Here is a 23,412-nt window from a genome sequence, read left to right as displayed (position 1 = left end):
TCAGCAATTGTTGCCATCAAGTGGACTGCTGATGCCCTTTAAGATGGTAAAAAGAAAACTAGTCCTTTATACCATTTTCATGAAAATGTTAGGTTTCTGTTTGATCAGCAGGTGCTGTTGAGATGAAAGCCATGTGTAAATTTTCAGAAGGCCAAAAGTGTCAATTCAGAAAAGGAAAGTGATAAGAGAAAATGCAATCAGTTTTCCTGTTTTCAATTTGTGCAGGATTTGAAGAGCTGTTTTGTTAAACTGCTACATCTGCTCCAATATGAATATTGAACTACTTCCACTAAAAATAACACCCTATAATTTGGAAGCCATTGCAATCTTTTGTTAATGCAAGTGGGTTATTTAAAAAAAAATCTATTCTGAAAAATCTCCTGCCTAATGTGCATTTTTGTTTATCGGCACTTTTATCTTCAGCAGATAAAATGGCATTATGCAATTAGGACCATATCTATTTGGACTGTAAAAATGGCATTGGATAGCTGAATGTCACTATATTGGTAAAAGGATTTAACTTGTACGTTTAAAATAATTTTATTAATAAACTATGATTGTATCTTAAAGTGATGAGTGACTGCTTCCCCATTGCAACAGTACAGCTTTACCTAGTACTGAGGACCTTGTGCAAAGTAGAGGACGTTCAGAGTATGATAGAATGTTCTTTGGCTTGTTTCATTCCTGCTATACCTGCAAATCTTAAGTTTAGGCTCATCAAGGACATTTTAGTTAGTGGGGCTTTTGGAGTAACTTTTTCCATGGTAAATGAAATGATTAAATCAGTCTTGAATGCATATACACAAAATACTTGCTGCTGTGGTGCTGCTAATCCAAGTGAGTTTTATGAACCTGGAAAGCACAGCATTGGCAGAGCATAAATTTTCTATCGGAGGCATCTCCAGAGAAAATAACATTATTGCTTTTTAATTAAAAAAAAATAATGAAAAGGGTCTGTGTTTGTTAATTTATAAATACGGATCTAAATGAAGAAGTGATAGTTCACTGTTAAATCTATAGACCCCTGTGTGCATAACATGAGTAAACACGTGCAGAATAAAATGAGAGCTTTTACTTCTTTATTTCAACATAGAAAATTACCTGGTTTTAATATTAGGATGGGTTTTAGCTGTTGGATTCTAATCTAGTAGTCAGGAACTCAGTTTTTTGGCGGGTGTCTGCATGGGAAGGGGCCTTGCTGATGCTTCTGTTTGGTTTTGCAATTGGATTTGTAAGCTTTTGACCTTGGGGGATTTTCCTCAGTGATCTACAGATCAGAAATAATTAAAATTCAATAAACTGAAATTTAAATATAGAATGGATTTTGTGCGAGATCCGTGCTTGTGGTAGGTTGTCTAGAAGTCTGTGGCATGTCTACTTTATAGTTTGTATTCCCAAACATAACTGTGTGCACACATGTGCATAAATTTATGTTGAATGACAGAGGGATGATTATTTATACAGATTTTATCCAAAACTCTGTGCACTCCTGAAACATAACAAAAAGCCTCCCTCCCCAGAAGAGTGTTTACATCCCGTGACAGTCACTAGATTCAAATCTTCTAAACATGAAAGTTGTTTCCTTTCCTCCAAACCTTCTTTTCCCCAACAAAGCTAACCCTGTTAAACCTCACCTTCTGTGGGACGTATACATAGTTATAGACATATGTACGAGAAGTAAATATTACAAAAAACATGGCCGATTGGGGCAAAGTGTCTGTAGCCTGAAATAGCTTGTGATATCTGCCAACAGCAGAAGCCGCGCTGAGAAGGCCCTACCTCGGCTGACCCGGGGATGCAAGAGCCTCGAGGAGCCTCGCGTTAGAGCTTGGCGCCTACGTGGAGCGTTCTGCTCGCGAGTGTTACAGAGCAAATGCTCTGCCGTAGCGTGTTGGTGGAAGTACCGTCTACCTGCAGAGTTTTTAAACCGAGGGGCCTTTCGCTTTGGTCATGGCATTTTTTGGTACTTTTCGCAGGGGTTGGGGTGGAGTCCAACCCCAAAAGAAAGATTATAGCTGGATGCAGGGTATCCAGATTTTCTTATCTAAGTTTTCTGAACACATTCATGGGAGTGCTCTGTTTTTCTTATTCTTTGCCAAAAAGGCTGCATGCAGTTTTGCCGTTCCTATTGAATAGTTGCCATATTTAACTCCAGTGGTTGTGAATGGAAATGTGAATATGGAAAGGAATCCTTTTATGCTCCCTCTCATTTTCTGTAACACGTTTTGGGATGCCTGGAAAGGAAGGGCATCCTAGATATTCCAAATATTTCTGAATACACACAAAGAATTTAAAAGAAGTTCAGCAACTTGGTTTTGTTTATATGTAGTTTTTGGGCATGTGTGATACGGTGACTTATGTAAGTGATACCTTTTTTTACTCAGTATTATTTATTGTGTTTAGTCATCATAAAAGCACAGTTGGCGTTGTACAGAACTGTACAGCAGCAGTATTCCTGAATGATCCCATATTGCAACATACTGATAAGGGATCTTCATGGGATAGTTCATGATTTCTTCAGTCATTTCAAGAAGGCATTTGATTCATTGTCACTTTTGTGTCCATCAAGACAGGTGGACTGTGGTGCTTGTAATAGGAAGCAAATATCCGAAGTTCATGGAGGATAATAGCTTCTTTTGGAAATGAGGTTGGCCTCTGGAAAGACAGAAGACTCCACCTAGTGGAGTGGAATTAATCTGCACACAGTGGCAGGCTATGGCATATAGTAAAACAGATATTATTTATGAAAAGCCAGGTTGATGCAGTCAGTAAAAACCAGGAGTCTTGACAGGCATCTGGGGAGATGGTTGCATGACCATCACAAATTGTACAAGACTGTAGTTACTTTTGTAGCTCTAGGAGGCTTATGATGTATATCTGCCTTGTTGGATGTCAATATACAATTTGCATAAGTAGTAGTCATTACCACTAGCCATTTTCTTTTGTGGTTCCTTTCATCTGGAGACCTGCTGTCCACATTTTTTGATTTCTGTTGATGACCACACAGGTGCCCCTTTTGGTTGTGGCCCAGGTGTCACTTGAAATAGCTTGGGAAAAATCCCAATCCAACCCCCAAAACTTCTCCACTTTTTCCATAATTATTTATTTTCCAGAATATATTTTCTGTTTTTCATATCGTTTACTTCTGTAACGGAAGTATCAGGATGCTGGTTCTTCCTGCTGTCATGGCAGGTTGGGTGGCACATTGAGTAAATCTGTGTGCGCCTTCTGGAGGTCCCAAGGTTTAAAGATCTCTGTTATGAGGCATCACATTATATAGGGTTTTGTACCTATGCTTTGCTTTCCCACTGGTTTGGTCACGTTGTCTTACTAGGATGTAATATGATGAATTTTAAAGCTGGGATGAGAGTGAACACTCAACCTGAGCCACAGCAAAGATACTTGATGTCCTGAAATCCTCTTGGAAAATTCATCCCAACATTGAATCACACATGCGTTAGGCAAGTTCAAGAAGAGAACTGCCCCAGACCAGCTCAGGCTTTGACAGCAAGAGAGGATGAGGCTATTGTCAGAAAACGAGATGATAGGATGCAGCAAAGGAGACAGAATGATACTGCTGCAAAGAATATTTGGGAGGAATGCTCCAAAGGAGTGCTTTCAGTGACATCCAGGTGGGCTTTGTTGCCAGAGCCGTTAAAGCTCAGTGGTGCCAGAGAAAGCTGCCAACAAATTTAGGGATAATGGCACCTGCGGGTGTGCTATCAATGGATGGTAGTGCCAGGATGATGTTTTATTTTATTTTAATGGTGGCATTGCTAAAAGTATTTAAGTGTAATGTTATAGAAAGGGGTTTAGTGAGTGAATTCACCAAGTTCTAGGAACCATTAAGCAAAAGCTGTTTCATGACTGTGCTATTTATTATTTTTAAAGCTTGTTGGCAAACCACTTAACGCTGGAAAGCATGCTGCAACCTGTATTAAAGCATGCTGCAGATGAGCAAGGAAACCATTGTAGTGAACTGAATAGCCTAGCTTAGTTTCCGAATGTTACGTGCATTTCATGTGTGCCATGATAAATTAATGCAACTCCATGGGTCAGCAGAGCTTGTAAATGTTGAATTAAAGTGCTGGAGCTCAGATCTTCCATGGTATTCACATGCCCAGTTCTCACTGAAGATGGTGTTTCTTTTGTCTAAACACCAGTCTGAGGATCTGGACCTTCAGGCTTTCCATGCTTCCATCTCACGTCTGTGATCTTAACAATACTTTGTTGGATCGATTCTGAGGCTTAGATCCAGATACGGCCCTCATAAAGTGGGCTAGCTCAGGTCTCAATGTAAAGTAAGTCATTCTCTTTGAATTGTAAATGATAGACTTAGCTGACAAGACTTCCATATAAAGGAGAGAAAAAGTCTATTCCTTCTGTAATAATACTCTCAGAGGTTCCCGCTGAGTCCATGGGGCCAGGTTTCTCAATTTCTGTATCCCAAAAGCTGTGTTAAACTGTGTTTAAGCCAGCTGCCTGCTCCAGAAATTTCCAGAGAAGTGTACAGCTACAGTAAATAACAGCTACAGTAGTTTTAAAGAGTGAATCAATGTATAATTTCCCTTCCACATTCTGAGATTTAGTGGTCTCATCCTCTTCGCATGGGGAGGTTTTGATGTTAAATTTTCTTAATGTTTTTTTTTTTTTTAAATTCTAGCCTACATTTCGCCTTCTCTTACAGAGCTAGTATTGGCCGCTATTGTTTTTATTATCCCTGAGCTTCTCTGGGAAGAGAAGGATGGGCAGGACCTCAGTGACATTGCCAGAGCAAGTCATCAGTGGCCGTGTCTGCTCCCCAGGAGGTCACAGGAAGCAGGTGGCTGTGTTAATTGTCCTCGCTCCCAACTCTTGTCCTTCCTGGAGGCAATTTAGAAGTGGTCAGGAAGTGTCAAGCCTACTGTGTCCCCCCAGGTTCACTACTTCATGTGTTCATAATAATTGGAGGTATGTGCCAGACGAGGGAAACTGGGTAGGAATCCTTACTGTCCTTTCTAAGCTGTGTGGCTACCTGGCTTGAAGGGCTGAATGCCATCGCTGCAGAGTGTGTTTGGGATTGCAGCTGGAATCCAAGAGAGTAACAAAGAATTCTATTTAAAAAAAAAATAATTAAAAAATTAAGAGGTATTTCCCTAACATACAGCATTTTCCTTCTTTCAAGCTGTTGATAAAAGTCCTAGGTAAGAAAACTACAAAAACTCACGAGGTGCATGAAATATTTCTGGAAACTATGATCCACTTTTATCTGCTGAGTGGAGGACAGGGAATGTAAATGCATTTTCTGCTTAGGCCAGTTGGGTTTTAATTGTCTTTGTTGCAGCTGCACCATCAGTAGTCTTGGATCCCTAAATGGCGCTCAGTGCTGTGCTTTGGAAAATCAGTTAGGGTCTTGCTACTTTAGATGAGCTTCTTGTTAACTGTTTGCTTGATTTTTTAATAGTGGAGGCTTCACAGCATTGCTGAGTATCTCGCTGTAAGTGTCGCACCCAATGCTGTAAGCCAGGTTTTGAACTACCAGTAATGTTTCTTTTAAGTGTCTTTTGGAAAGTATCCACTCACACTGGAAGTGACATGAGTTGAGTAGCAAATATCATACTAGTTATTTATCTGCCATATGCATTTTGTGTGAAAACTCTGAGCTTCTGCTCAGGTGTACTCTTGGTTTTAGTGAGACTACTTGCCTAAATAAGGTGGGCTGCAGGATTATGTGCCTGGTGAATCATACGGGTTTCTGAATCACTCTTACGGAATATCAGCCTGAAATACTAACAACTAATGAGCACATTGTGCTTGGACTTTTATGTTATTTAAAGAATAGCATTTTAAAGCAGAATATTTTGTAAAATGGTCATTTAAAAATCACTTTGCAATTTACTTCCATCAAACCTGTTGACCAGAAAAAATACCTCCTTCAGAAAGGAAAAGGTTGTCAGTATTGTGGAAGAATATCTGATTTTTATCCAGCTATTTGCTGTTTAAGCTCCCTTCTTTTCAGTGCAAGGAGATCAGCTGACAACAGCAGCAACTAAATCATGTTTGCAGCTGGGCAATTACAGTAGACCCTAAGATCTGCGACTGTCAACCATGAACGCAGATGCCTTCAAAGTTCTGTTTTTCTTCCATGTGGAAGTCGTTGGCATGGAACAGATGCCTTCATTTTGGAGAAACCAACCTCTGGATATAATTGGTTCTCTCTTCTCTTGTCCTCTAGGGACAGTCTCTCGCAGATGAAATTAGATGAGAGAAAAAAAAAGACACAGGCACACACGCTCACACATGACACAAAGCAGGAGTTTTCAGGATCTCTCTCTGTTTTGTCACGTGGAACTGTTTTACAGCTGGAAGATTTCACTGCATTTTTAGCACTCTACACACATGATGATGATGCTGTATGAAAAACATGCAAAATAAAATGCATATCTGGCCAAAGTTTATTATTAATCTAGGCATGCTTGTTTAGAAATAAGACAAGCATATCCAGCCCGTATTAGTTTAGTGTTAAATGTTGACTTCTGCACTATCTGTCGATGCTGCAGTCTCAGAAATTTAAAGTTAAATGGCAGAAGAGACAAGACGACTTAAAAAACTTCCGTTGTAGCGGTGGAAGCAAAGTGTTTTTGTCAGATGGTTTGCTAGTTGTTAACACAGGAGGGAAAAAGCAAGTAGTTGACTTCACATTTCGCCTAGCTTACAGGCATTCAATTAAGGAAGCATATTTACAGGAACTTTAGTGGAATTAGTCTGATGAACACCTGTGATGAGCCACTGCTGGGAGTCCTGTGGCAGTGTACTGAAGAGACTGTGTCCTCTTACTGCAGATACCTAAATTGGGATGGTGGTAATGGGACTTAAAAGGCTCTAAGAGAGTAAGAGAGAGGGAGAATCTGCCTACCCTGTGCCCATCAAAGGCTTTTGTCACCCTCTCTTCCCTCCGGTGTGACAACTACCAAATAATTGTGGTTGATGTTATTTAGTACTGTTAAAATAAATGAACACCAACTTTGGGTTACCTTAATAAGCTTGGTTGTGAACTGTGACAGTCGGGCAGTGCCGTGTAAAGAGCTGTGGTATTCTTGGGTAGAGTGGGTACCTCCAGGAGGAGGGTGCAGTGGGGATCAGGGACTGCCAGGAAGTAAATTAGCATTGCTGGTACCCAAGAGCCTGCAGATCTGTCATCTCTGAATGCTTTTTCTTTTTTACATTTTATTTCCTCCCATAAGTTTTTTTTTTGTATTGCAGTTTAACGTAACGGTCCAGTTCAATCACCAGGTATAAAATTTATGTAGGCAAATGTAACTCTTACAATGAATTGGCTGATGATCTGTTGGAGTGTGGTTGCGTGAAGATGCTGAGCCTTTGCAACAGCGTAGGTGGGTCTTGCTGGTAGCATATCGATGACCTGAATTCTGAACTTGATTTTCTGATTTTAATGGCAATTTCCATATTTTACACGAGGCATTTACTACTACCATAGTATTTCTGTCTCTTAAAAGTTGAGCAGAAATGTCACCAGCAATGAAAACTGGCAGGGATTATCTTCGTCCTACCTTGGTCAGGGTGGTTGGTAGAAGGCAACCTGCTGTTTAGACACATGATGAAACTGGATAGCTGCAGTGTGCTGCGGTCCTTTGTTTCCTGCTGACATCCACGGGCTGTGTGGGTAGAGGGCATTCACGATGACTTCCAGCAGTTAGAAAGAAGCCCAAAGTAAACTTAGTTTTGAACCGATGACTCTTCAGCTTTTATAAAGAAGTAGGGAGATTCTTTGGTGTAGGACTCCAGTTCTGATTCGCAGAACTTCAGTGCAACAGTGTGCTGCTCTTAGCACAGTATTTCTGAAGAACCACATATTAAGGGAAAAATTGAACCAGAGAAGTGCTTAGGTGATGAAGGGATTTCTGGCAGTAACTAGGAAGTGCAATAATGGTTGATTTCTTTTGAAGCTGATCCTGATATTTGTAGTCTTTACATCCTATTAATTCCTTGAAAGATAAGCTGATACAAGAATGATTTGCCAGGCCCAATGGCTCTTCTAAAAATCTTGGCTCAGGTTATATCCCTCTTCTCTCCACATATAAGATAAAAGTACTGTGAATATGAGGTTAACTGAATTCAAATAGAAGACTCTCTCGAGTTATTGCATTCCTTAGAAAATAAATACATTTCTCATATGGTTGAGATTGATCAAAAAAGTATTCTGTATGCCAGTGATTACATTCCCATCTGTGATTAAGGTTTTCTGTCTGCATCTGGTTTTCACATTATATTTCTGTAACAAGAATCCTTTATATGGCAGAGTTCACTCTCTGTATTTTCTATTAGCTGCAGCTTGAACTACTGCACGGATCGCAGATTTACACATGTGGTTTTCATTACTTCATACCATTGAGAAAAAGTAATATTTGTTTGGGAAAGTATGTTTTTCAAAATTTCCATGGTAATACAACATGTTGATCCTTTTTTATAACACTCTTGTAAGACTACAAATTGTATGAGGCATTCTACTTTCAGTGAAGTTCAGACTTTAGACAATTTTGCAGGTACATTCGAACAGCAGCAGCAGTTTACAATTCAGGAGGCAAAAATAAATTCCAAAAAAGGAGATTAGCGTAGAATAGGTATAGCAGAATGCATCCATCACGTTGGAAAATGTGGCATATAGAGAAAATGAACGTGGGGCTGAAACAAAGGAAGAGTAATAAGTTAAAGTGATGTCTTCATTGTAAAGTGGATGACAGATGAGGGTTTTTTTTTCTGAGTAAGAACTTTTTCTTTTTTACAGTAAGAGGTTTAAAAATCTTTTACCAGCCATGAAAAAGGAGTATGCTATTCAGCAGACACAAATATTGAATTGTTATATGTTACATAATTTAACATATTTGATCATAATTATTTCTAGTGGCCAAATTAGTAAAGGTTAGCAAAACATGAATACATCTTTACAGATGGCTGCTGTGTGTAATTCTGAATCCAAAATATGATGTTAATTTAATGTTCCACTGTAAGTCCATATTTCAGCCAGATTGTGCTATCGTCACTCGGTAGAAAACTTAATGTTTAAATGATCTCAGTGAAATTAATAGGGCCACTTGGTCTGTGAAGGATTTTTCAGTTTTGGTAGGGGCATGAGTTTACGGCCATAAAAATCAGATCAAACAATAACAACAATTTAGGGAATGTTATATGCATCTATGGAAATGTAAAGTGCTATGCAAAACAGTGGACAATTGAACAATACACAATTCATGATAAGGCACAACTGAAAGGTAATTTTTATTGCCTGTGTAAGAACATGGTGACAACTAGAGAATTTCATACAAAATAAAAACCACTTTAGAAAAGCGGTTATTGCACCCAAGTCGGGCAGTCCTAACCACATTTTGGAGATTATTTTCCAAATGCCAAAGGCAGTTGTGTCATATTGAAAGCTTCACAGTTGCCAAATGCTGGGTAGAGTCCTGCAGTCCTTACAGGCCTCTTGTTTTCACTGAAATCGATAGAATTTTGGCTTGTGCAGGGCTGCGGGGAAACGTCCGGCGACGAACATGGGAAAGAAAGGACTTTGAGTGGTGAACTCCTTTGTTCTGTAACCTTAACTTTAACTTGGGAAGACTCGTTTTGATTTGAGGAGGGTACTTGTTTGTGGGAAAGATTGCAGTTTCTACCACAAACACAAATGTGATCTTTTGCTAATGCCCTTGGGCGATAAATTTTTTTGCAGGAAGATCTAGTCCATGAGAGGGTTGGGGCTGGGTTCTCTGTTAGATGCATGCAGCTGCGACCAGACCCTTATGCATGCTTAACTTTATGTTCTGAAATACCTGCATAGTGGATGCAGACTGAAGCATGTACATAACTGTGTGTGCCTGGCTCTGAAAATCTTTCTGCCTTGACATAATTACAAACCCCTGAAAAGCATATTAATGACTTGGAAAAACTGACAATGCTGTAATACAGACTCATATGAATGACAAAGTATTTGTGTAACCCAAATAAACAGTTTTTGTAGGTGTTGGAGTGGGAGGGAAATTGCCTTTTCAGAAGTGGGAGGATGATTTGTAAATATATCAATAGCTTTTTGATCTCCCTTTGTTTAAATGTGTTTGTTGTTATGACTTACAAATCCAAATTAGTATAGTGATGTGTAATTGCAAGGTCTCTATTTTTAGTAACCATGTTCATTTAATAAATGATTCTTTAGAGCTTCTGTTGAACCAGGTAAAGTATATAATATTTTATATTACATGAATGTATTGAAAATGAAGCATTTTTACAGAATTAGCTAATAGGTGTTTTCATGGTAGAATACAGGCTGCCCTTACTTTGTTGCCCTCTATATGTCAACTGTTTTAAATGAGCAACTTATGAAACAGCCTTTGTTGAAGAATTAATACAGTTTTAAAGTACTGCCTTATATTAACTAAGAAAATGTGGGTAATTGATTTAGAATGATAGCGTTTCTGTCTTCCCTTTTTATTTAAAAGACTGCTATTATCATGCAAATGAAGGGGTGTGGTGCTTCAAACTGGCTGTGATATGTGCTTCTTCTTCTTTTTTTTCTTTTTTTTTTTTTTTTTTTCATTTGTTGTTGTCAATAGAAAAGATTGATCTCTGGGCTGGTGAACATAATATCTGTCCCAGTCAGAAAAGGAAAGAGGAAATTAGCAGAGCGATTGGTGGAGAATGATATCTGTCAAAAGAAACACTTGGAGAGCACTGAGTTTAGTGATAGGTGACTGCCGGAAAAAAGGGAACTTTGAATTTTGTCAAGGTAAGGAACAGAAAAATATTTGATTTTGTAATGTGCATACCTTTTAGAAGTTATTTTTAATGACTGTACCTTGCCTTGTAAACTGTAATTAAAAAAGAAATCTTTCCTTTTAGCCTTCAAAGAGTCTGCCTAAATCAATGAAGGTGGTGTCTTCATTTTCGTATTGCTGAGAAAGAGTACAGCAGTAACAATAAAATCCCTCAGTGATGACTTTTCTAAAATCTTCCTTAGCTTAAAAATACATGTATGTGAATTTTTTAACTGTGTTTTTGATGACGGAGGTGCTCTTTATCTAGCATGTAAATATTACTTGGCTGGGCTGTGAAAATAATAAAGTTCAGTTTCCTGAACTGTGAATTGGAACAGTATTTGCAACCAGGTTAAGGGACAATTGTAATCACATTGGCAAAATGGTTGCATTTGTAATTTAGAGGAACCCTCTGGTAAACCCATTGCATTGGGAATCTGTGATAAATTTGGTTGAGATGATATTGAGAATGGATATTTCAGCTTCTTGTGTGCAGAGATTTTTACCATACTGGAAAAGTAAATCTGCTATGACAGAAGTAAACTTCTAGATAACCTATGACTGTCATTCCTGTCTTTACTGTAACTGCATTTTTTCTCCTAAAATGGTGTGTCTAGATGGCAAGAAACTACTAAACTGATTTTAAGTGCTTTCCAAGACTCTGATACTTTCTTTCTCAGTGTTGGATCATTTCACCTATGACATACAGAATATGATACCGAAACCAAATGAACAATGTGTGAGTACTCTAGGCTATGCTCCGGTTAAAGGCAGCTAAGCCTTGACCATATCACTCGTCTTCCCACCCGAGACAGCGGCCCACGCTGCTCTGTCTGCGGGGTGTGGAAAGGAGATGGAGCACATCTGAGAGAGGCAGCAGGATGCTCTGCACATCATGTCATGGCAAGGGGAGGGGCTGGGGCTGAGGTTTTTTGCACTAGTGTGAACATACTTTTTAAAAATTAAATCCTATTAAAAATGAATTTTGCATTCTAATTCGAGTTCCTAGCTCAGTTTAAAACAAGTAAATGCTTCTCTGGGACCTTCCTGTACAGAGGCAGCGTTGGAAAAGAATGAATAATCTTAGCAGGTTTTCTTCTTGCATTTTTATTTTGCTAATTTAGCAGTGTATAGCTCCTGACTAGTTCTCTTTTTTCTATCTATAGTCTATTTTTCAAAGTGCAAGTGTACCCCATACAGGTGGTCGTTGGTTGGTTTCTTTTGCCGTATGGGTCTTCATAAAGGATTCTAAAAATAAATAAATGTGAAAGTAAGGATTTCATGCCTGAAGCATGCAGTGCTGGCATACTAATGGGAAGCTTATTGTGGTTTATTGCTGTCAGAGCACGTGCAAGATAATGGAAATTTGCTACAACTTAGGAGAAAGGCATGTTTTCTAATACTATTTATTTTATAGAAAGAGGGAATTAATACGACTAAAATTCACTTCATCTTTGTAAGTCTAAATGATCTGGTTGTACTACTGAAATATTCATAAATGGGAGGGAACAGCACATTATCCGTCTCGTTAACTGTCGGGCAGGTCAGGCTGCCTGTGTCACCTGGGTGCAGGCACATCCCTGCCATTGCGAAGTTGCTGTGTACTAAATATTCCCTTTCTTGTGCAGTTCTATCAGTGTAGCCTTATACCAAAACAAACACATCCTCTCTATAGCACAAGCTACAGGGTTAACAATATTGTATATTTTTCACCTTGGCCATGAAGATAATCCAAAACTGCTTTGTAGCTCTTTATAAAAGAGAGTGATCAGTGGTGGTTAGCAGCTGTTAGTTCTTTGGGCATTCCCACTTTGACATTTACTTGAAATGAGGTGACTGGATAAGGTACCTACATCTGGATGTGTATGTTTGTGTCACACGTTTGAAAATTTTAGTCTTAAATGGCCAAGAAGCTCCACAATGAAGTTTGGATGAGTGATTAGAGATGAGGCCAACACTCTTGGAGCTTACTTAATATGGACTTTGCTGTGCCCAAGAAGATTTGACTCACTATTTGAAACCAGAATGGAATAAAAGGCAAAATAAAAGGTGTTTGAATCTATTGCCTCCTTGAAGCAACAGCCTCTTGTAGCTTTAGACTGCCTATGCTGATGTGATCCCTTTCAAGCATCCTCATCTTTGTTTTGCTATTGCAAACTTGTCTTTTCTTGGTTTCCTTTTTTTTATCTTCAAAACAATTGTTTGCTCACCTATGTATCTTAAAGAGTACAATGGAAATAATACACCCCCCCCCCCAACATATAACAGATGCAAAAGAGGATGAGTGTATTGTAGACAGTGAATTGTTATTACACAGCTCACAATCAGATTTTCATCTGTTCATGTGGCGCACACCTGTGGCTTGCTGGCGTTGCTCTTGATTGGGATGTGAGAGATCTTAATGAAAAACAAAGCCGGAATGACAAGAAGAGACTCCACAGCACACACGGGTTACTTCACACATCGTAAGAAAGTGAAATTCAAAATACGCTGGTTTGGAGAGAATGCCTTGTGATGAGGGAGCATGCCTGGGTGACTCTGCAAAGGGAACCGGGGCCCTGCTCACTGCTGCCTTGCAAATAAGGTGTTTTTCTCTGTAGGTCAGGTTGATTTGGACCAGTTGAGAGCGGTGGCCGGTTTCTCCAGCTTACTTTCTGAGCCAGTAAGAGTATCCTGGGCAGGAATCCAGCTTCTGAAGTACAAAGAAAATAACCCATAATCTATATAAAATGCTGGCGGATGGAGAAGGGAGGAAATTTACAGAGAATAACTGCGTTTGAGAACAACAGTGTTAAAAGTAGAATGTAAGGGGAGTGTGTGTGGCATTAGTATTTATTTTAATTTGAAAATATGATCTTTGAAACCTTTGAGGTGAGCAGAGGATGAGCTCTCACAATATGATATATTTATTAGTAAACTGAAACCAAGCACTCGGTCTGAAGCTGAAGTTCCTTTTCCAAAGTGATTTTTCCCCCCTGAGTTTGCAGAGTTTGGGTTCTTTCTCCGTGACACCCCCCCGCCCCCCTTTGTAATCTACTGTGGCTCTGATAACGTTAATGGGCTTTGCCCCACATGGAGCAGCGAGTGTATTGTACCACTGCTCACTGATCCCAGGTCAGTGTGATGCGTGAAATCAATTTATTTGAATCTCTTTGCCTGTATAGGAATTTGGCAGCGTGCCAGTTGTTTTCATTTAATGTTCTTTGTGTTGAACACAGACAAGCAGGCATGCTTTTGTACTCCTCTTTCTTCTGGGCTCTTCTCTTTTCAGTCAATATTCTATTCTGTGGATTTTTCAGAAAGAAGTAGGAATGTGTTACCTTTTTAAAAAATCATTTTTGTTTAAATAGCCTTTAAAGAGCATAGAAACTAGGTCAGTCATAGAGCAGCCTGTGTAGGGTTTTCACCAAGTATAGGTGGTAACACCTGCCTTTTCCCGTTTCTTAAATTTGGGGGAAAAGAGAGAGAAAACACTGGTCTGTTTTTCTAATGCCTGGTTCTATGATTTATGTCGTCTTGTAAGACAAAGGCTCTTCAATAATGTTTAAATCAGAATAATTTTTGTTCGAATTAAGTGAATGTCTGGCAATTGGTTGGACGAATCGGAAATACTTTTCAGGATCTTTTTCATTTTGAGTGATGACCTTAAAGTAAGAGTTAATTTGGGAATCCCTTGCCTCATCTTTCTGTCTGTTCTTCCCCTCCCCCAGATGTTTAATATTTTGAATGGCTGGCTGAAGAACAGCTACCCAAAAGTACCCACTTCTTTCCTTTTTTCCTTCTTTTTATGAGAAAGCAGCAAGGCATGTGGAACAGAGCAAGTAATTTTGCCCTTCTTAAATAGGGAGGGAAAAAAAAAAAGGACTAGGCAGCAGCAGATATTTCCAGGAGGATTTGTTTTAGAGCTTGGTGTCGGGAGCAGGAGAGGCGGCGAGCGGGAGTCGAAGACTGTTGATGCTCCGGGCGGTTCGTGCGGAAGTTGATATGCAGAACTGCGGAGCCGCGGCGCAGGGGTCAGACTCGTACACATCAGCCCCGTTTCCTTGTTTAATTACCTGAAGAGCAAAACATCCAGACTGGGAGTGTGTGAAAACCCAGTATCTCGAACAGCAGTTTGCTGCTCTGACATCCTGCGAGGCCAGCCCCGTCTGTCCGCAAACGTCAGGGCTGGTTCCTGACAGCGGGCTATCTCTGCCGGGCCTGGGTTCCTTCCATTCAGGAGGCATTGTGTGGAAGAGGGTTTGGTCAGGAATTTGAGGTTCCTGCCGGTTCTTCCAGCCCGGACAGCCCTGTGACAGATAGGCCTGATTTTTTCTTTTAAAGAATAATAAAAAAAAATTGGCTCTTTTTAGTCTTTCCCTTGTAATTCTGGCATTGGTAGAATACCGACTGAAACAAAACATGTTAACCCTTTCGCTTCTGAATTTGCAGCTTTCCCCTTTTACTTTGTTCTTGCTCCCCTTGCTCGACCTCTTTTATTTTCAGAGGTAAAATCTTCTGAGGAGCAAATTCTTTCAGGTGGCGTTTGTGCTATGCAGCAAATAAACTGTCGAAAATGTTAATTGTTTTTGTAGTGATCATTAACGTAATCATCATTCTTGGCATTTTAAGTTTTTTGTTTTCAGCGTTCTTGGCAACATTCTTTTTATTCATCCCATGGATTCAAACCAACTCAGTGTTTGTTCTGGCATGGCCCATTAAAACAGTGGTGGCAGCTATCAACGCTTCCATTCTCATTATTCATGTGATTTTCTTAGATGTCCAGCTTGGTGTTCAATTTTAGAACACTGGGATAGGGTCAGTTATAGTCCTTGCCCCTTGTAGCTGCTGTTTGTTGAGGTCACTCAACAGGCTGAAGGTGCGGGTGCACGAGGCAGGGCTCTATTCACCGGTCAGGTTTTAGCCTGTAGTTGGAAAGTGTTCAACAGGATGTAAAACTAAAGATCATAGCTGAAAGAGACTGAAATGTTAATTTAGGTAAAGGTCTTGAATTTTTTTTTAAAAGTTTGTAAAGAATTAAAGTATGACTTATTGTTTGAGTGATAAATGAAGAATATTACTCTTCTTTGGATGATTTTAATACTCTAATTTATAGCACAGTGCTGTTCATGGTTGTACTGGCAGAACTTAAGATCACAAGGTACAAGTAGTAGAGGGAGGGAACGTAATTAATATGGCTTTGCAGCAAAAATCAGTGTAGCATGGGACTAATGCCTTTTATTCTTGTGGGCAGAAGCTGGTCCAAGAAAGATATTTGTGGTTGTAGGATTGGAGAAGGGAGAGCTGAAAGTTAACTAAGGTTTTGTTTTCTTCTATGCTGGAGGCTTTCGGTCCAGTCTGTAGAGTTATGCCTGTAGTCTTGGAGGACATTTCCACATGCTAATGATTTTGGGTACTTTGTAGGTGAGAGCAAAATCCTTTGAGCAGTAACTTATATTTTCCCTGCTAATATTTCATTAGGATTTTTTAATACAGATTTAATATTTTTCTTCTTGCATGCAGACATTGCCAGGTGTGAGTTCTGGGGACCCGTTAGTAAGAGAAGGTAGCCTACAGTGGGCATAAGCAGCTGGGAGTCAGCGATAGTGCAGTGGGACCAACAGAGTCATTATGATCTATTGTGCCGCTAATCCTCCATATAAGAAGGATTTGCAGAGGATGGTGCAACAAAAGAGCTGTTACAGTATATCAGATTGATAATTGTGATCTAATAAACTCTTAAATATGTACATAATCCTTCACCTTTAGAATCAGGCCCCCTTCTTCATTAGGAGCTCCTTAGGCTACTCTGGTGTAAAGGTGCCTTTAAGTAAAAGTGAATTACTTAGACATGTAGTTTTAAATCTCTTTATCCTGTTGTACTGTAAAGAAGCCGTAGTTTAAATAAGCAGTGATTGTATATACAGGATGAAAAAAAGACGGTTTATGCATTGTGGTCAGTGTCATGTTCCTATAGGGTTTGTACATACAAAGGAAATAATGTGTCTGTGTGAGACTGCTATTAGTGAGTTAAACCTTTACAAGTCCTGTAAGTCATGTCCCTCCTTCCAGTGTTCTACATGCCTTTATGTTTTTTGCAGAGTTCATAATCTAATGAACTGTACATGACCTTTAGCCAACCATTGCCCACCTCAACCAGCAGCATAGTAAAAGAAAGTTCTCCATGAAGGCATGGTGACGACAATAACCACACTGTCTTTCCTCCCACTCAGCGGGTATCTAGCTCCTCTTTGAAAATGGCAGAAAATGATAGCCTTTAATCCATGGTTGCCACCTCAAAAATCCCTCAGAGATAATGGTTTTAAATCAGCATCCTGTTTGAAAGAATATTTATCTTGGGCATCTCCGCAAGTCTCTGCTGTGACAATCTTGCTTAAGGAAAGTTCTCACGGATAACGGTTCCCAAGCTGGTTTGGGCTTTATCAAAACTGGCACCTTGCATTGTGCCCAAACGTTTACTGCTGCTCTTTGCAGATGTTCTCCTGGTGTGAAGTGGTGTAATTTGCTCTTGGTACGAAATTCCACTTCATAATCACCTCTGCATTCTTCTCCTGCTTTTCTTCTGAATGGCTACAACAAAGCACCATGTGGAGTACAACACAATTAGATAAAATGAAATGATATTTAAAGACCTGTGTTCCTCAAGGCTCCTCCCCGCTCCTAAAGAAACAAAGATTTTGTATGTTAATTTTCCTTAGCTATGATGGGATTTGTCTGGGTCGGACTAAAAGCACAAAGCTTATGTCAACACATTGTGCTTCCAGGGAGCATGGTGTGCTTCTCTGATTGCACATCAAGCAGATCCCATTCTGGCTCAGTTTTGTACTGGAAACCTAACTGGCACAGTGTTTGTCCCTCCATGTTAGAGTGCCGGTTGTTGGTCTTTCATTTATGTGTTAATTGTGGGTAATATTTTATGGTAGTACTCACAGCTTCAAATTCTGGAACAACTTCTAGCTTTCAGGGCTAGCAGAGGCAGGAGAAGATGAATGCCCAAGGCAGCAGGGAGCAGAGACAAGTCATGTAGTCGATGGGAGAAGGGAGGTGTGTAGGAGGGTGAGGAGGTGGCCCCAGAATCAAGAACACAGGGTTAGGTGTGATGGCAGAGAGAAGACAGAGGGCACTGAACAGAAAAGTAAGAGAAAAAATGTGGTGGAAGGTGTAACTAAGGAAACAATGGAAAGAAAAAGATTTCTTTGACTAAAATCAGTACCTTCCCTTTGTCACTCACAAATGATAATGTTTTTCCATCATCTAGGGTTGAATGAGTCTGTGTACTGATTCTGCCATGTTTCGAGATGCTGAACTGCATTAGAGCCATTCACTTGGTAATACTGCTTTGCCATTTTAGCAATTACAGGGTCTGCCAGTGGGTTGTCCTATTATAACTGTGAGAAGACTCATCCATAACCACTTTTCTGTTAGGACTTAGTTCTCGTCATGTTAAAAGGTGCCCCCCTGCCTTTATGCCATTAGACCTTCTCATTCATCAGGGAGAGTTAAGATGAGAGTTAAAATATTTGATGAGGAAGTGGCTTTCTCACCTGGCTCTGGAAAGCAAATAATTTAAATGGGGAAATAATGCTTAGCTGTCCTAGATATGCTTAAATATTTATTTATAGCCCTTATTCACTGCACTCTTGAAAATACTTAGTAGTTGACGGATGTCGTACTAAAATAATGGTTAACACCAACAGACTGTACAATGGCACTGCTGTGATGTTACTGGCACTACTATGTGTATAAACACATAACAAGACATGCAGAATGGCCAGGTTTCCAGCCCATTATAGTGGAGGCCTACGTAAAGATTTTGCTGCCTGATGTAAGACTAAGCTTTATTTTCTGAACGCTTGTTAGTTTGTTTTACAGGCACAACATTATCCTTGTATTCTTGAATATAGACACATATATGTATGTTGAATAATACTATTCTTTAATTTCTCTTATATATCTGATGACTGTTGTGGTTTGCAAATTCATATTGAAACTTATCAGGAGCAATAGCTTTGTACGAAGGCCCCTTTGAACAAAGCTTTGGTACCATTATAAACGTGGTAACTAAGTACAAATTGATCAATATATGACAAAAGGGTGAAGAAGAGAGGTCAAGAGGTAAGAATATTTCCATATAAAACATTTTTTCCCTGTTGAAAATGGCAGTATGAGCATAAATAGATGTTTTGTATTGCTGTGTATTTGCTCCACCTGGTGGATTTTCCTGAAAGTGTTTTTAATCCTTGCTAATAAGGGGAAGCTGTCTTTAATTAAGTGTAAAACACAGTACCAAGAGTGAAGACAACTTTTTTTTCCCAGAGTAGCAGTAACATTGCAAAAGGCAGATTTGGGGGAAGAAAACATTAAAATTTGTTATTTCTCTTGGTCAGTACAATAATCTCTATGAAAGCATGGCATTCCAAATCAATTAAAGATAACTGTTTACTCTTGGACTCATCTAGAGATTAGTAATTAAAAAGTCCAAATCTATGGCTTGTGGGGTTATACGTGATCAGTGAAAGCGAGGATTTGCTGTGGCTTCCCCCCCAATTTGTGAGCCCCCCCTGATGAGAAGTAACTGCTATTGAAAAAGAAAGTTCCTGCACTGAAGTGTTACTGCTGTACATCGGCATAAAATCTGTCTGTCATTAAGCTAGCTTTGCAAACATTGTTTTCTTTGGAATTCGTAAGGACTCGGTTATGCTTTGATCATCTCATTGTTCTCCTTAGGTTATTTTTTTCCTTTAGAGTGTAATGGCTCCCTAACAGAAGGTGAAGTTTAGAAAATAGTGTCTCCATATGCAAGGGATTTGGAGACCTTTTTATTGTCTTTAAAAATGTCATTCATAGTCCTCATTAGCATTTATTGTTGCAAGCGTACAAGCAGAAAATGTGAAATTGGTATGTCATGAATAGCTCCACAGAGCTCTAGAGCCCTGAAATTTTGCCTGCAGTGTGGTGTGGGGCAGGCATTGAGAGAAAGCTGGCCAGATGGCTGCCAGCACAGAGCAGAGCTGCAGGTTTTTGTCTCTGGTGCTGAGAGGAGGGAAAGTTCACTGGAGCATACGCTATCACCCCTTGCGTTTTAACAAAACTAACTCGCCATCAGTCAAAATGGGGAGGTGGTGACATTGAAACAAAAGTTTTCAATATAATGTAACAGTCCTTGTCAAATGAATAAAATATGTTTAGTTAGTGTCACAAATATTGACATGTTACAAAGAAAAATGCAAGGCTCGAATTTATGGCTAGTGGTAGATGCGCTTTCACACAAATATGCTCTCACATTATCTTTATTATGAAAATCCTATGCATTGAAAAGACATTGATTAGAGGTCAAAACTAGGGGTTAATACACTACAGCAGGAGGAGTTTCCCTACCCATGTTAAAAGAGCAAACACCCTGAGCTTCAAGTCAAAAAGCAACTGATAGCTTGAAGCCTTTTTTTTCTTCTCCTTTTTTTTTTTCCCTCCCCTTTTTGAATCTCAAAATATGACCCTAGTTCAGCAGGACCAGATATTCTCATCCAGGCTTCTCCAGGTCGCACTAAATGTGTTCTTTCTCCTGTCGGTGAGACGGCATCTTTGGTATTTTCTTGTGTCCTTTCAGAAATAATATCAAATCAATATCAAATTTTCTAAAGTGCTTCAGTGATGTCTGTGCTCAGATGGTGTGGTAATTTCCTTTGAATCCAAATAATGATAGAAATTAACAGTCAATTCTAATTTACTTTACCCACATTATAGAAAATACTGTATTTAATAAAAAGGCAAGACAAGACTTGATTTAGCCCAGATCAAGTGAAAGAAGTAGACACCAAGACAGGTACATATATGTGAGTTTGTCCACGTGAGTGTTCTTACTAAAACGTATGTATTGAGCAAAAGAGCATGCGTTCTTTAAGACCTGAAGCCTGTGTTGGCCCTCCCATTCTGAGTCAATTAATTTTGGTGGAACTATTCTTCTACGATTAGGGCTTTATGTATGTTTTCATTATTTTAAAACCTGAAATACACCTGAAATGCCACTGGGATTTCTGGCAGTGTTCAACAAGAATGAATTTTTTTGGTTCTTTTTTGATCAAAAAGCAATAGGCAATCTAGGTTGCTAAGTCTGACCCACTGCCAAGGTTGCCTTTTCTTAACAGATGATTTGAAAGCCTCTTTAGAGGACTAATTTCTGATTATCCTGTTGAAATAGTATGACTTAAAACTTGAAAAAAGAGATGAATGCCTTCTCACCTCCAATGAATTTAATCCAGTACTAGAGGTAACATGACGAACAGTTCCTCTTAGAGAACCAAGAATATTTTCTTCCCAGCTTGGTGACTCTGCTTTCAACTATTGAATATTTGTGTAGGTAATCTCAATTAGTCTGTGTTTCACAGAGCTATGTATGTTTTAAAGGTCCCATTTGTCTTTTTTCAGAAGTCCAGAAAGCCTTGCCAATAAGGAAATGCTTAGGGAAATGTTTAGTGTTATCTGGCAAATGTTTTGTGTTGCATGCATTAAGAGCTACTGTTCACAGATAAGCACCTATCTTATTGGAATATTTTAATCCTGTTTCCAAGCAAAGAATTAAAAGTTTATTAAAAAATGCCTTTCTTGACTAGCTTGAGCTCTTTTGTGGTAGGGCAGTAAAAACAAGGGAGGCTAGGTACCATGGCATGGAAAAAGTCACACTGAGGGTACCCATTACAGTCCTAGGTGGACTGCTGTTGTACCAGGCCGTAGGAGATACTGGGCAGCAAGAAATTAGTGGCCTTCTCCTGAAGTTGTTGCCTTTACCGTACTTCGGTTGGACAATCAACCAAATAAAGTTAAGAAAGCATCCAGAAGTGGTTGTCCCCCGTCCCCCCATCAGCTCTACAGCTCACACATTAGGTGGGTTTGCCCTGTCAGTGGGATGCCTTAAGAACACACTAATAGCTTCCAGCTGGGTGGAAAATCAAAACGTTTGGGGGCTGACAAAACTAGCAGATTTGAATTTGAAAGCCCAGCTAATGCCTCCATTTTTATTTGCCACTCGCCCATAAAAGATTATTTTCCAATATGTCAGCCTCATTTGGTGGCCAGTGGTCTGAAAGTGAAAGTGGAACAAGCAAGCGGGGAAATCTGGACATTAGTGAGTCCGCCCTTTCAAGCTGGTGTGCCACTTTGTGGAATGGCCTTCCCTGAGATTGGGGGGGTCCTAATGACCATTCATCAATGCTCGTTGACTGATCATTGAGTGCCTTCTCATTCAGTTTATCAAGTCTTGCACATAAAAAGTCAGAATAAGCATTATTCAGCTTTGTTAAAGCCAACTAGGAGTAAAATGCTCCATTTGAACCCATTTTGCCCTTGGTTTTTCACTTTGTTAATGCAGTCCTGCTTAAATGAGTGCTTTTATTGGGTCTGTTAGAATATCTGAAACTATTAATTCTCTTGTATTGAATAGCTGGTGGCAGGCCAGAGCAGATGGGGTAGAAAACTATTTGGTTGGGTGTATTGCTTTCAATTAGGATCAATGAGGTTTCAGCTCCTTTGAATTAACTCACTTAATACCCACTGTGTGAAGTCACAATGTATCACAACAGTCTGCTGTAAGTAGAGTGGGAAGTTGAGAAGTCCTACAGAAAAGCTTTGAGTTAAATTCTTCCTTCACTGTTAATAGAGAGCTTTCATTAACTACAGATGCGTTTCAGTGGACTTCCAGTCCCTGTTATTAAGCTAGGTTTGCGCAAAAGGCAATCGCTGTACTTTTTAAATGGTGATCACTTGGAATTTCTCTTTCCCATCAGATCCATGTCTTAGCGACCTTATATCATCCACCGCATAAAAGTCTTCTTTTTCCCCCTTCAAATATGGAGACTGTTTTGCCTTCTTTACCCATTTTCAACATTAAGAGTTGCAGAGGATTATTTAAAATTATCTTGTAAAGTTTTCTGAATGATTGTCAAAGAAGGAGCTGATTCCCACCCAGGAAGGTGTAGCATAATGTGCACCATAAAGAAACTGGCTGAAGATTATCTTCTGGATTTTTCACTCTCTTTGTATCCCTTTAATTCTGGTATTACACATAATACCGACTCTTGTGATAGAGCAGAACTACTCCTGTGTTAAAACCACTGCCTTTCCTTAGTGGAGAATAAAACCGTTTTACAGAATGGGCTGTCCACCTCTGCTTGGCCTGCTAAAGTTTCAGACCTGGTGCAAAAACTGTTAGGGCAAGCTTTAAGTGACCGCATTAAAAATGGGGGTGGGGTGGGGTGGGGAAAGCGAATAAATATCCACAGATATTTATTCAGGGAGGACTGCCAAATGGGTTGCAGCCTGCCTCAGTGTATTAAATAATGAGAGGGAAAAACTATTCATGCAGCTGGCTGCTTGAGAAAATGCTGAAGTAGTCTCAGATGCACAGGCATTCTGTTAGCCCCTTCCATGAGCAGACTTCTAGGTGAGAATCTCCAGGGATCCAGGTTTTGTTGACGTGGATCAATTTAAATGGCAATTACTGTAGTCAGATAACAGCTTAAAAAGGCTTTTTACACACAGAAAGAAGATGCATAATCACACAGCATATGGAAGTTCAATTTTGTGAGCTGTGGTCTGTGGATTTACAATGTACTGA

General features: G+C 39.5%; 1 protein-coding gene across 6 annotated transcripts in view; it reads left to right on the top strand.

Moving 5' to 3' along the window:
• The window catches only part of RUNX1T1 (RUNX1 partner transcriptional co-repressor 1), a 117,069-nt gene that overhangs the window by 10,264 nt on the left and 83,393 nt on the right, over positions 1-23,412 (top strand). For 2 of the 6 annotated variants that reach the window (XM_069779650.1, XM_069779653.1), the window contains exon 2: positions 10,602-10,774. The exons of 2 other annotated variants lie outside the window; for them this stretch is intronic. In XM_069779650.1, the coding sequence (XP_069635751.1) occupies positions 10,687-10,774 (88 nt within the window). In that variant the 5' untranslated portion in view covers positions 10,602-10,686. Of the gene's footprint in view, positions 1-4,714; positions 4,951-10,601; positions 10,775-23,412 lie in introns of those variants that run through there. 2 more of the 6 variants (XM_069779652.1, XM_069779657.1) reach the window with 2 other exon arrangements.

Source organism: Haliaeetus albicilla, chromosome 3 (genome assembly GCF_947461875.1).
Source record: "Haliaeetus albicilla chromosome 3, bHalAlb1.1, whole genome shotgun sequence".
NCBI lineage: Eukaryota > Metazoa > Chordata > Aves > Accipitriformes > Accipitridae > Haliaeetus > Haliaeetus albicilla.
Note: the sequence above shows the minus strand (reverse complement) of the source record. Positions and strands in the feature narration are given on the sequence as shown.